Below are 15,022 nucleotides of genomic sequence, written 5' to 3'. Positions count from 1 at the left end.
TCTGAATCAGTAACTACCTGAAAAGAAATGTCACTCCTTAGGAAATCATTTTACAATGGCATACTCATCATTGAGCATCAGTTTCCTTACTGGACAATGATCACAAGCACTCCACTTTTCCCTAAGGGTATATAATCTCCTGCAGCAGATAGATTGAACTTTATGGTTCATATTCTCATTCTGGAAATTAGAAATGTCTTTTAAACCCTAAAAAGTAGATGGAACTATATGAGTCACAAAGTGTAAACATGAAAACTAGAGGAACAAATGGATAAGATACAATTTATTAGGAATAGTCCATCCTAAAGGCCAAAAAAAAAAAAAACCCAACCACCTATAAACTGCCTTTTTCATCTCATCCAAGTTGGGAGGATTAAAAGGGGGAAGGGGGTTAATGATGAATTTTTCTTAATAAGAATTAGCCAATCAACCAATCCCTTGACATCTCATGAACCTATATTTGGAAAGATACCTTGTTTTCACTCAAACAAGCACAAGCTCCTTCCAAATGACAATGTTTGCAGAATGAAAGCACCTCAAGAAAAAATGAAAGAGCAGTTCTCTTCAATATTGACTTAGTTCTGTGGGAAAAGGATCATTAATGGTGAAGTCTGGTGAAGAAACTCTGCAGCCCAAACTCTGAAACTGATCATTTGCCTTGAATAGGCTATAATCTGGTCTTTCTAACATTTAGTTATCCCAGTTTTTTAGATACAGTGAAAGCTTTCTACCATCATCAAATTGAAGTTGTTATTTTTCATATAACTTTATGCTAAGGCTCGTATGATCATCAATTTAGAGCTAGAAGGAACCTCAGAGGTCATTTAATCCAAACCCCTCATTTTATAGGTGAGGAAAATGAGATCCAATGAGATTAAGTGACTACCCTAAGGTCACACAGACAGTAATGGGCAGACCTGAGACTTGACCCCAGGTCCTCTATCTCTAATGCCTGTGCTTTTCTCACTGTACCAGTCGTTACTTGTGATTTTATTTTTCACAAGCATTTGGATGTTTTCCCATTAAAAGTGCCATTAGAGGCTCAGAATACAGAATAATCAGTTCTACAGAAACTGCTCTTCCTGAAACCTTAATTTCTGAGGCAACTAAATATCTTGATCTGTAGTTTTCAGTGAACAACTGTCCCAAGTATAATTCTTCTCCATGGGATATTTCTGTCTAAGAAGAACCCAGGATGAAAAAAAAGTATAGTTCAGAGCAATGGCTAATTTAGAGAGCAAGGAGAATGGGTAGGTAGTGAGGGACAGTGGAATTAATGACTAGATTCAGGTAGTAGAGTCCAGTCAATTTTTTTCTCAGAGCTGCAAAAAACAAAAAAGTGTCTTTTTGAAAAGGATCAGACAGAATTACCAAAATATAAATCAGAAGAATGCAAAACCCAAGTGCAAGAAAAGATGTCATGCTGATGGGTAACTAGTTTAAAGGAACTAAGTTGGCTTATAAACTCTGCTTGAAGGGTCAACAGTTTCCTTCCATTAAAAGTTAGACTTGTTCTCTGACAGCATGAGCCTGCCTGGCAAAGGTGACTTTGATGCTTCCTGCTCCCCTCATCCACAGAAAAGCCAGCATAGTCTTATGTGCAGGAATTTAAGAAACAACCATTCCATCCTTCTCACATGCCCATGGGGTTTACAGGTGGTTACCTTCGGAAGGTGTCACTGAGAACTAAGGACAGATGCTTGTAGGAAACCATGGCCTTTAGAAACCTACAAGGGTAACTTTATTTGTTGGGGTGAATGGGTTATTCCTGGGTTCACTTTGAAGGGTTTCTGTTGGGAGGGAGATTGTGTTTCCCCTTTTCCATTTCACAAAAGGGGGGATGGGGAGGCACAGATGAACAGATAAAGCATGTGTGACAAGCCCAAGATGGGCATTCCCAACAATTTCAGACTAATATCAACAGATTCAAACGATTCTCCAGTACCCCCTGCTTCCCCTGTCCTCTGTCACGTCCCCCCCGCAATATTAAGATTCCTCTGCCGGGAGGTATCCGACCACACAGACAGGTTAGAGTCCTTTACCTGCTGCTCCCCACTCTACAGAGCTCCCCATTCTCCAGCACGCTCCGGACAACGCTGAGCTGGGGGTGGGGATGGGTTAAGCACAGCTCAGAGTGAGGGTGATTGCCCCTGGTGACCGCACTCCCCATCCCCTATCCCACCGCTTCAGGAACACCTTGATTCAAACACGACCCATACTGAAATCATTCCCCCCCCTTCCCCTCCCGCTGCCCCCTCACCACACACACACACACACACACACACACACACACACACACACACACACACACACACAGTCAACCCTGAGAAGATGCCTCGCAAGTCCCCTGCGATCCGCAATGCCAACTCCGGCAGAAACTCACCGGCTTTATCAGCCCAGTTACCCAGGGACGAGAGTAGCAGCAGGAGGGAGCCCAGGAAGCAGAGCTGGCCCAGCAGCAGCTCCTTTCTTTTCCTGCGAGCCCGGAGCCGGTGCTGGTTGCTGGGCAGGAGCGGCAGCATCTCCGACTGCCGGAGGGGCAGCAGCGGCGGTGGTGGCCGGGACAGGAGAAGTAGGCGGCGGCGAGCCGGAGCCGGAGCCGGAGCCGGAGCTGGAGCCTGAGCCTGAGCCCGAGCTGGAGCTGGATCCGGAGCCAGAGCCAGAACCAGAGCCGGAGCCAGGGCTGGAGCCTGAGCAACAGCTGCAACGGGGGCCGGAGCCTGCTGCCCGCTCCCCTTCTCCAGCGCCAGCTTCAGTACATCCATTAGCTTTTCCCTGCGCACACACACAGACACACGCGCACACACACTCACACGCGCGCACACACTCGCGCGCGCGCTCTCTCGCTCTCTCTCACACACACGCACACTCACACTCCTCGCTCTCGCTCCCGCTCCCTCTCTTCTGCTGGCGAGCAGGGAGAAGAGCCGGAGGAAGGGGCGGTAGGGGCCAAAACGGGGTCCGGACTCCCAGGGTCTATAGGTGCACGCGAGGGAGAATCAGCTGCTTGCAAACTCCGCGGGGCAGGCTCCGGGGAGCCCCCGGTCTTCCTCTCGCTCGCTCGTTCGCTCGCTCTGCTCGCCAAACCCACCCCGCCTGCTTGCCCGCCCGCCCCCTCTTCTAGCCTGTGCAAAGACAGGAGCTACGAGACCAAGTCTTCCTAATCCATGGTCTGGGAGCTATCACCCCTTCGTCCCCTAGAACTAGAACACTGCCCGGAGGAGAAGGACGGAGGCTCGGGACCCGGGGCAGCAGCGGAGGTGGCGGCGGAGGCGTGGGGAGGCGAAGGGAGGAGGAAAAGAGGAGGAGGAGAAGGAGGAGGAGGAGGAGGGGGAGGAAGAGGAGGAGGAGGAGGGTTTGCCATGGATGCAGCCCCGGGTCTTGCCAGCAAAGCCTGAATCGGGGTGGAAGAGAAAAAGAGGTGTGTGTGTGTGTGTGTGTGTGTGTGTGTGTGTGTGTGTGTGTGTGTGTGTGTGTGTGTGTGTGTGTGTGTGTGTGTGTGTGTTTGGGGGGGGGGGAGTAGAGGAGAAGAAGAAGGAGAGGAAGAAGAAAAAGAAAAAAGAGGGTGGGAGCACAGTACTGTTGCTGTCCGTGCTGGGGGATGGAGGAAGGAATGAAAACGAACACACAGAAAATAACATAACACAGAGGCAAGGAAAAGAGATCCTGCAGAAAGGATCCACCCGAAACTTTCCCATCACCAGCGGGCTTCCTGGGGTCTCCCATTCACCCCACCCTCTTCTCCCCACTGGGTGTCACTACTCCGAGTGGGGGAACTGTGGGAGTTCTTCCTTCACCCCCTCCACTCTCCACCTGCTCTTTCCTTGACCCCCTCCCCTCGAAGATCCTCCAGTTCTCCCCTAAACCAGGACAACCAGACATTCTGTTACTTCTGGCCACCTATGGTAACCCCTTGAATACCCCACGACCCTTCCCTCTTTGCAGCATTCATCACCACCCATTCATTTTCCAGACTCTGTGCTGTGGAATCTGACTTGAAGAAGGCAGTATGACCCCTCTCTCCCCACACCCAGACCCACTGCTCTTTTTGCTGGTGATAGTTGTTTCCCCACTCAAGGAAAATAGTTGACCTCTTAGGCCAAATGAAACTGGCATCACAGCTATCTCTGAGCACCTTTGGGGGAGGGGGACACATAGAAAGGAATAGAAAGGAAAACGAGGTGTAAAATTGACTGGGTCCCCATTTAACAGCAGAAATGTTGCAATGTTCACTCATACCCTTACTAAATGTTTCTTATACTTGCACACATACACACACACCTCCAAAAAAAATAATTTTGTGAGGGTCTGTCCTGGCGAAACAAGGAGATAGGGAATCCACACTTGGCATCTAATTTATAAAGAAGCTTAAGTAACTCAGGATTGATCTTTTGGAATCATCTCCTTTTTCTAGCCTGGTATCCCTTTCAGGTGGCTAGATTGGTGGGAACTCCATGAAGTAGAAATGCCGTAGCCCCTTCCCTCATGCCCCTCCCCTCAAAAAAAATCCTTCACTCATGTTGAAAACAAAAGGGCTTGTTCAAAAGTGGATCCTGGGCAAACAAGGGATTCTATGTCGGTGTGATTATCTCAGACGGAATCAGATTGGATCAGCAAACTGTGGGTAAAAAGGATGAAGGGAAACTCCTGGCATGATTTCACATTTCGAGGGTAGGGAGGATCCACGCTGATCCGGACTGACTGATTCTGGCAGGACTACAGACTGTACTGCACCTGCACGAGCCAGGATTCCCCCCACTTCCTCGCTCGCGTAACTGATTTCTTGTCAGTACTGATCCTAGCAACAGACAAATCAAATGGTCACTTTCTTTTCTATAAAATATAACCTCTTTCTTTCTTCTTCTGTCTTCGCTTTCCTCTTCTCTCTTCTCTCCACTCCCCATCCCCCCCATCCCTGCCTAGCTATGATTGGAAAGAGTAACTCAGCATATCTGGAGCCTAACTCATGCCCTCTTTTTTGCCTCAGTTTGTCTCATCCCCTCTGAGCCAGGTAGATATATGCATTGTTACTGTAGGATTACCCAAGGGTGCCAGGTAGTCATAACGATTGAAAAATAAATACTGTGATCCCCAAGGGAATGTGGTTTGATAATTGAGCAGTCAAACTTACCTTGATCTGAAATGTTTCCAGAGAAGTGAAAAAATAGTTCTAGTTTAAGAAATTTTAACCACTCTACCGTTCAGGTAACTCAAAGAACCATTCCAGATTTTGCCCCTACTTGTATCTAGAAACAAATAAGAAGCAGCTTAAGGGGGCACAGACAGATATAATTATTTCTGGAGGGGCTGAAAAATGCATATGGGCAGAAGCGGAAGAAACAATTAGTGACTGGACAAGGGCAGGGTGGGAGGGGGGCCTACAGGAAACAAGAAAGGGCAGACAAGTTAACTGTCAGCTTCGAGGAATTCATCTTCATCTTGGGCCCCCCAGCTCGACTTCACTCCTGTGGCTCACAGAAAAAATTCATTTAACCTGAAATTTTTTTGGCAGGCTTTCTGGGACAGATTAAAGGAGGTTTGAAGAAAAGCAGAAGAGTTTTCCAAACAGCCAACTTACTGGGAAAGAATGGAAGGGGGGGGGGGGGGAGTGGCAGGATTCTAGTCAGCTATTTCATAGCATGTTGCATCTCATGGTAGCATAGTAAGATAAATAGGGTCTTTCACTAGAGAAAGGTCTGTAAAATAAAGAATCCTATCTTTGCCCCTTCCACAAATAGCCAAGTTACAGGGTGGAGGAGGCTTTTAAGTCATCTGTCAGTATGGGAGGAGTAGAAGGGAAACATCTCAGTGGATACTATTTCTGAGAGGAAAGCTCTTCTTTTTGTCTTATTTTACTCTCCTCACCCCCCCCCCAAACTGTACATTTTTGTGTAAGGTAGCCTTCCCCCTATGACTCATAAATAGGAATCTTGGAAGGAGAGGGAGGAGTGATCAATTGAAATTATGAACCTGTCTCCTTGCCCCGTCATTCCTCATCATCAGAAAAATAAGCAGGAACAAGCTTGCACACACATGCTCACATATAGATTTGTCATTTTTGTTTTTCTTTGTAGTATTGCTTTTCAGATTTTGCCCCAAAGGAGTATAAAGAAAAAAGTTAGATAGAAATCTCGGTAGTTTGTATTGTTTTGTTTTTGGCATGTTTGTATGTAGGAGCTACCTCAACTCCTTTTTCTCCTCTATATCCCATTTTTATTTTTGTACAAACCTTTTAGTCTCAGCTCTAAGATGTCCAGGAGATCTTGGCCTGTTGAAAGGCAACATAACCCAGTTGGCTTGCTTTTTTTTCTAATCATTGAATTTGTATCAAAATCATAAAAGCTTTCTGCCTACATATCCATTGGAATTATCACAGCCCAAGGCAAAACTTCCATCAACACAATAAATGGTATCTTATGTGGGCTAAGAAAACACACACTTTCCTGTAATACATTTTCAGAGTAACTTACCTCTCCAGAAAATCTTAGTGTCCATAGCTAACAGCTCACTGGACATAAGCAAGGCTGTTGTCTAGGCAACCAGTAAAACAACCAGGTGATTTTCATCAAGTCTCTTGGGGAAGAAACAATCAGTTGTTTGACAAGTCAATTCATTCAGAATGGTTGATCTGGTAACCCCATGCAGATACAGTCCAAGGGAACAAAGAAAAGGAAAATGAGACTAGATGTTCACCAATAAATTAAAAACTAAAAACAAAAACCTTGATCAGAGAAATGCCAGAAGGGAGCAGATAAATTTTTGTGCGGCATATTCTTGAGTATATGCCCCACCTAGCACTTCCAAACCTCAAATCCTCATTTCCTTTTTACTTGCTTTTCAACACAGGAGTTCAGAACATCCTAAACATTGCAGTATGGAACCACTGAATAACTTAGATACAGCTTAAACTAAATCTTAACTGGTCTATATTCATGAAATGCCTCTTATCTCCAAAGATTCCAGCAAAAAGAATCATAAAATCATAGATTTAGAGCTGAAAGAGATGTAAGAAGACATCAGGCTACTAATCTCTTCAACATACAGGAATTTATATTTATGTATATATGTATGTATGTGTGTGTATCATATCATATTTTATTATATTAGTTATGTTATATCTTGTCATATCATATCATATCATAAATTGAGGCCCAGAGATGTCAAGTTACTTGCCTAAGATCACACAGGTATAAGGTACACAATACACTAGTCAACTTCTATGATCTCTTCTAGCAGAGGAAGCAACATTTCAAAGACAAAGGAAATACATGTTGTATGTGGATTTGTCTGGACATATCTGTACACATTTTGTCATAATGCACAGAAGAACATAGCCAGGCTAAAGTCATTACTTGAATGGAATACCATTGTTTTATAAGAAATGATAAGCAGGCAGATTTCAGAAAAATCTGGAAAGACTTACATGAACTGATGCTGAGTGAAGTGAGCAGAACTAGAACAACACTGTACACAGTAACAGCAACGCAGTTCAATGAGTAACTATGATAGACTTAGCCCGTCTCAGCAATGCAATCATCTAAGACAATTTCAAAAGACTCATGATGGAAAATGGTTTCCTACCCAGTGAAAGAACTATGGAGTCTGAATACAGATTTAAGCATACTATCACTTCTTTTTTTCTTTCTCATGATTTTCCCCTTTTGTTCTGATTTTTCTTTCACACAGCATGACTACCATGGAAATACGTTTAATATGATTGTGCATGTATAACCTATGTCAAATATCTTGTCACCTTGGGGAGGGCAAAGAGAAGGGAGGGAGAAAAAAATTAAAACTCAAAATCTTACAAAAGTGAATGTTAAAAAATATCTTTACATGTAATTGGAAAAAATAAAATATTAAGTTGGGGGGGGGAGTCATTACCTGGTTGAACAGCAATATAGCCATTCAACTCATTACTATAGTAAAAAAAAAAATGTGTTTATTCTAAGCTATAATGTTTTAATTTTCTTTTCATTAATGTGTGAATGGTTTGTGATTTTTACCTCACTGTGCATCAAATATATGCCCATATATATATTTATATGTGATACATGCCCAAATGTAGATATCTGTGTGTATATATACATATGTATATTTATGTATCTATCTATGTATGTGTGTATATCTATCTATATCTATGTATATGTAGGGGTGTGTGTGTGTGTGTGTGTGTGTGTGTGTGTGTGTGTGTGTGTGTGTGTGTGTCTCTAGAGCCCTTTTGTATCTCAGAGGAGTCTTCTTGGTATAATGGACCAAGAGATGACTTTGAAGCCAGGAAGACTTAGATTTAAGTCAGTTCTCTGAGACATAATGACTAAGTGACCCTTCATGAGTTACTTAATGTCTCAGTGATCTAGATGACTCTCTAAGACTATAAGCTGTAGCTAAGGTGCCAGGTATAATAACAGAAGGAGTTTCCCCTTCACAGATTTCTTAGTATGAAACTACCGGCTCCATCTGTATTCCTATCATGAGACCCCAGCACAACATACATTTAATGAGGGAAGTCTTTAATAAATGTTTGTCAGACTGGTGAATAAGTGAATGAATAAATGAATGAATGCCAGGCATAGATACGTCCCATAAGCATGTCCCATAGACATGGCAGGAACTTTCTGGTGCAGCTCTTAATTTTAAAAAATCAGGCTTTTGTGATCTGTTGCTGTTGCTCCCTTTCCTTCTTTTTCTTTGAAATTATGATGGCCTTACCAAGACAAATTTCCTTCCTTTTTTGAAGAATTTACCTTTGGTGACTCAATCAATCAGAAAGCATTCATTAAGTCTTACCATATGCTAGGCACTGGGCTATAAAAGCTAAAAGGTGTGATGCCATTTACAAGAAAGGGTCAAAAGCTAATATAATATTTTTGAGTTACTTTTTTGATGAAAATTTCCAACTTAAGAAATGTTTCCACTTACTTTAAGTGGCTGGAAGATATAAAGAGAAAAACAAAAAATGTGCACTAACAAAAGCTAATACTTTCTCATACAAATGCTGCTCGGAAAGGCTTCTTTTTTTTTTTTTTTTTTTTTTTTAATGAGGAAGGAGTTGCTGAGTAGAATAAGCAGGTAAGAGGTTAGGTTTATATTCAAAATGAGTTCAAAATGAAACACCAGTATTTTGGACAGCTTGATCCAACAATTTGGATAATTTGGAAGGAAGAAATTTTTTGCCTGTAAAAACCAGAGCAACATCAATTTCAAAGGGAACTCTACTGTGGACAATGGTTATGTTGTGCCTCTGGTCTTAAAACTCTTCAGTGATTCCTGCCCAGACTAGGAAGCAAAGTTGGCCCTCCACGCAAGCCTGTGTTCCCAGCCTCACTTTATATGACTCCCCTTCATGAACTCCAAGCTCCAGCTAAACTAGACTCTTTGGCCCACGTCCACTCCCTTCCTCCTTCACAAAATGTCCTGTACTTTCCTTCCTCTATATTATTGCTGAACCTGCTGGCTCTGTCTAGAATGTACTCTTGTACATACATTTCATGTTAGGTTTTTGTGAGTACATAAACTTGTATGGGGAAAAAATTACATCTTTATTTTAACTATCATCTATTTAAAATTGAACATTTTCTTCATTTTTCAGATGTAGGTGATAAAACATTATTCTGAGACCATAGACTTCACTGGATTGCCAGAGCAGTATATGGTACAGAAAGAGTAAAGAATTCCTAACTGGAAATGTCTTCCCTGTACATACCTCTTTGTATATTCACAAATTCCTCTTTTACAGGAAGCCTTCCTTGATTCACCGCTACATAACAACTTTCAGAGCACTTTGGCTCCATCTCTCTAATCAGCTAGTGATGTAACCTTGTCTGCTTGACTGTACGTATGTCTTAACCCTCTATTATATGGATGGTAGTCTCCATGATGGTAGGAATAATATCTCATATATATAGTGTTTTGCACATGGTAGGTACTTAAGGCTTCCCCATTAATGGATTTTTCGTTGTTTTCTCTTTGCCTTAGTTTTTTTCTTTTTATCTAAAATAAAGGGACCTGGCCTATATCAGAGTAAAAGAGGCAATAATGAAACATCTGAAAATGGAAAGTATGAAAAGAAACAAAAACATCTCAAGTGCCAGACACAGCCCCCTTCTCCTTTGCTAACAAGCATCACATCCACGCCCCTTCCCAGATGCCCAGAATCCAGTTTCCCCATCTGTGGTCTCCCTTTCAGTCCATTGGTAAAGAGAAACTCTTTAGTCCAAGGAACTGGGGAGGAGGTGAATTGGTGGGTCTCCCAGGACTGGAGATGTGGGTTCTAATTCTGAGATGCATGAGGGTCGATAGGATGGGATTCAGGGATTATCAGGCTTCTGCTTGCTCCCCTGGAAACTGGACTTTGCTTGAGCTGGGAGCCGTCAACCTGGTTTCCTGCATTCTAACCCTAATTCTAACAGCAAAGCAAGAAAACCTGTAGGCGCAGGCCCCCTGGTGGCCGTGCTAAACTTTTCATATCTAATTTCCATTCACTCACAAAACAGCCATTAGATCTAAAAGGTTGACTTACATATCTTGTCCAACCGTCTCATTTTACAGATGAGAAAACTGAGTCACAAGTCATTAATTAGCATTCAACAAGCATTTTTGAAGTGCCTGCTATCTCCTAAGCACTGTGCTTGTAATGGCTATGGATACAAAGTTAAAAACAAAACCAATGGTCCCTGCCCTCAAGGAGTTTACACTCTAGCGAGAGAAACAACATGCATCCATATGTGTGTGTGGGGGGGTGGGGGGGTACATATACAAAATAAGGGCTGCTAGATGAACTTAGGAAGTCCTGAATTCAAATTCATCTCCAGACACTTACAAATTCTGTAACCATGGGTAAGTCACTTAACCTCTCTAGGCATCACTTCCTTCATCTGTAAAATGAGGATAATAACACTGACATCACAGGATTACCGTGAGGATTAAATGAGATAACACACGTAAAGTGCTTTGTAAACCTTAATATTCTATATAAATGCTAAGCTCTAAACTCTGTGATCCATGATTAAGTCTAAAGGTGAGGAAGCGTAAATTAATGGGAAGAATCTTGGACTGGAAGTCAGGAAACCTGACAATGCTCTGACATTTACTGACTGTACTGACTTCCCTGGTCTTCAGTTTCATTTGTAAAATACAAAAGGTTGAACCAAATGACCTCAAAAGGTTAATTTTGGCTATAATGTTCTGTTTTCATGTCCCTGAACAGAGAACTAAATGTTCATTAGAAAATTCTCTAATTAGGATTTTGTTTAGTTGTTTGTCTGAAATTCTGATCATTTGTTTGCTTTATTCATTCATCACTCTTAATTCATTATAGATCAAATCTTTACTCCACACACAAGGGAAAGGGGGCTTGAATTTCTTAAAGATGTTTCACTGGAACATTTCCTACTTCTCCTAAAAGGGATATAGTCGCTACAAACAGAATTGCCATACTCTCCCTACTTGGGGAGATGTAGTATCTACATAACCAATCCTTGAATCCAATTCCATCATCATCATGATCATCTTGCCCCACCCACACCAAGTACTTTCTCCACCCCCACACCCTTTCCAGCTTCCTTTTATGTATTTTGTGTGTCTCCTCCATTAAATTGTAAGCTTCTTACGGGAGGGACTGCCTTTCTTTTCCTTATCATGTAGCACAGTGCCTGGCACATAGTAGGAGCTTAATAAATGTTTATTGAATTGAATATGTCTCCTATTTTATATTGCTATCAGTGACAGGTATCTATTTTTCAAAATTTTTCAAAAAGTAATCAGATTCTTACTATTTGGGTGGCCATTGGCAAGTCTTTTAAACACTGCATTAGTTTCCTTATCTGTAAAATGTTGAGGTTGGAACCTATGGTCTCTAAATTCCCTTCTTGCCCTAAATCTATGATTGTGGCTTTCACATGAATCCTTGGTTGTTTTTCTCAAGGTGGTTACATTATGTTTTATTCCACATGCTACAGTTTCTAGCCTGATATCAGCAAAGATGATTGGCCTTAGAAAAATTCTGGTCCTGCCACCTACTATGTGACCTTGAAAAAGTCATTTAACTTTTCCAAGTCTTGGTTTCATCTGTAATGTGAAGACAACATTACTATCACAAATAGTCTGAAAGGGCTATGATGGGAAACAAATGTGCACTGGGAAATGACATGTAAATGGATACCATTATTATCAGAGAGCTAACAGGATATTGAAAAATGTACTCTTTTCTCCCAAAGGCATAAAGTGATAGTTCAAACAAACATTAAGTTAAAAGTGAAATGAGAGTAATGTTAAAGTATGTAGTAATCCCCAAAGTAATATATTCTGAAGACCTCTGAGAAATGAACCCAATTATAGTATCAAACATTTAGCTGTGAATAGCCAGGCAACTTCATATATGCATGATATCCAAAAGAATAAATTTTAAGTCAAATCTCATCTCTGTCAAACATCAAATAATAAAAACCTGCAGTTTACAATGTACTTACACATGATGTGGTTTGGGTAGAAGTTGAGGAGAGGGAGGGTGGAGTGGTGAAAAAGTGCATTAGATTTCAATATGGGAGACTGGGGTTTGAGTCCTAGATCTGACTGTATTGTGAACTTTATGTTTCTTGACCTCAGTTTCCTTATCTGCAAAGTGTGTGGGTATGGAGGGTATGGGTTGGAGGGTGGGGGTTGGAGTGTGGGAAAATACTAGCTGATTCCTGAGAATCGGTGAAGAATTTGGTATGTGGATCTGAATATATCATTTGGCATACACTAGCTTCTTTTCTCTTTTTTTTTTAGTTTTTCAAAACATTTCTATGGGCACACTTTGGATTGGTTGATATTATGGCCTGGTCTTGGAGAAAGTAAAGAAAGAAGGAGAAAGTGAAAAAGGAAGGAGAGAGAGAGAGAAAGAGAGAGAAATGATAAGAAGGATGGAAGGAAGGAAAGAAGGAAGGAAGGAGGGAAGGAAGGAAGGAAGGAAGGAAGGAAGGAAGGAAGGAAGGAAGGAAGGAAGGAAGGAAGGAAGGAAGGAAGGAAGGAAAAGCCAAAGCAGAGCTGCCCATCTGTTTTGTAAGATGGAATTACATTTCATTTCTTCAAACTTTTTGACCACTGAAGATGAAGGAGTAGACAGGGGTGGAAAAGAGCCCTAACAGAGTTGAGCTGAAAGTAGGAAGAGGGAGAGAATAGAGAGATGGGGGATTGGTTAAGGGAAGCCCAGAAAACAGTCCAACTGTCTTGGAATATAATAGGTCTATGTTCCACAAGTTAGGAAAATTCAACCACCCCTCAAGGGAATTGGAATGAAGTGCTGGAAAGGCCCAGCACAACAGGATCCTGGAACAGCAGCTACAGGAAGGAAGTGAATACCCTTATCACTACCACCACTAGTCCCATTATCCATGTTGACAGCTTGGAGGCAGAGTCAAATTCTCCCTCAGCCAATTATGTCCTTGAAGTAAAGAGACAACATGGCATAGTGGACAGAACCTTGGATTTGAAGTCAAGAAGACCTGTGTTCAGATCTTACCTCACAACACTGTTTGCTGTGTGATCTTGGGCAAATCACTTAAGTTCCTTATATCCCAGTCTCCTTATCTGTAAATGAAAGGGGTGGATTTGATGGCCTCTGAGTTCCCTTCTAGTTCTACATATTTGATTCTACAACCTTGCTAAAAGATAAAACCTTGAATAGTACAGTAAGAGGCAGTAGGGGTATATGGGGTGTTCAAGGAGATCTAGAACCTCTGGGGTGAGGGCTGTTTTCTACCTTTGGTGTCTACCAGTAATCCAATTCTCACCTGTGTCCCCAAGAAGTTGTAGCATGAGCAGCAGCCACACCCCTGTAAACCAGGCTGAGGGTAACCAACAGGCCTCTAACCTACTGGTGAGTTAGGTGGATGTCTGCTCCAATCACATGAAAACTTTCCCTGTTGGAATAGGTGGATGAGAGACAATTTGTTTCAATGGCCGTGCAGGTAGTTAAAGCAGACACTGTGGAGTGCTTAGAGCTTGGTCAGGCACTGAAGATGCCAAGGTCATACACTGCATCCCAGGCCATCACCAATTGCCTTTTGTCCTGCCATGGGACTTTGATAACTCTGGAAGAGAGAGTGAGGCTGACAACTTTGTGTGAGTCTGCCTCACTTAAATCCAATTTATCACCCCACAATGTCATTGGTCCTATTTAAAAAGGAAGGACTAACAACAAGACATAGCATCACTACTTGTCCATTTCCCTTACCAACTAAGAATGCCAGCAAACCATCAGAGAGGAACTGTGATGGATGAGGGCAGTGTGGTGGTGGCAATTCATTTGTTGATCTACGAAATAACCAACACCTAGTTTCAAGACCTAATGCTTGACCCCAGTCTAATTGTTGGAAACCTCGTATGTATATCTCTGGTTGAAAAAGTTGGTCTTGTTTAGCTTGCAGGAGAGGTGGAATCATGACTGACCTTATATATGATACTCAAACTACACATGGAAAGATAAGAAAAAAATCAGAGTGGTTTTTTGTTTTGTTTTGCATTTCTTTGTAAAACTTCAAAAAACTAGTTTCTAATTATACTTAAATTGTCAAATTCCATTTATAAAATTCAGCCTATTCCTTCAAGGACAAAAAGTGATTTTTCTGATGGCATCTAACAGTCAAATCTGTTTAACTGAATGCCACTGTCAAGGTCTACAAGTTCCTAGGCTCATAGATTTATAGCAGAAGGGACCTCAGAACTTGTCTAGTCCAACTCCTTTATTTTACACAAGAGAAATCTGAGGGATAGAGGTTAAGTGACTTGCCCAGGGTTACTTGGGTAGTAAGTAGCAAAGCAAAGAACCTTGGGTTCTTTGACTGAAAATGTCATATTGCCTCTTATTAACCTGGTCAATGCCTCTTTCCTCTGGACATGGCAAGGCGAAGCTACAAAAATTTTAAGATAATGAAACATTCTCTCCTGGGCTTTAAATAAATCATAGTAATTTAAATAAACCATGAGCAGTCTATCAGAACTCAGTAAACATGACTGTTCTTCCTGAGTCAGCCAGCCC

General features: G+C 42.0%; 1 protein-coding gene across 2 annotated transcripts in view; it reads right to left on the bottom strand.

Annotated features, from left to right (window-relative positions):
* Positions 1 to 3,486, bottom strand: part of SLC24A3 (solute carrier family 24 member 3) — a 769,449-nt gene extending 765,963 nt beyond the window's left edge. The window contains exon 1 of one of the 2 annotated variants that reach the window (XM_072634553.1): positions 2,384 to 3,486. In XM_072634553.1, coding sequence (XP_072490654.1) covers positions 2,384 to 2,765 — 382 coding nt within the window. In that variant the 5' untranslated portion in view covers positions 2,766 to 3,486. The remainder of the gene's footprint in view (positions 1 to 2,383) is intronic. The other variant, XM_072634554.1, reaches the window with a different exon arrangement.
* Between the last annotated feature and the right edge of the window lie 11,536 nt (positions 3,487 to 15,022).

This window comes from Notamacropus eugenii, chromosome 1 (genome assembly GCF_028372415.1).
Source record: "Notamacropus eugenii isolate mMacEug1 chromosome 1, mMacEug1.pri_v2, whole genome shotgun sequence".
NCBI lineage: Eukaryota > Metazoa > Chordata > Mammalia > Diprotodontia > Macropodidae > Notamacropus > Notamacropus eugenii.
The sequence above is the reverse complement of the archived record's forward strand: the minus strand, read 5'-3'. Positions and strand labels throughout refer to the sequence as shown.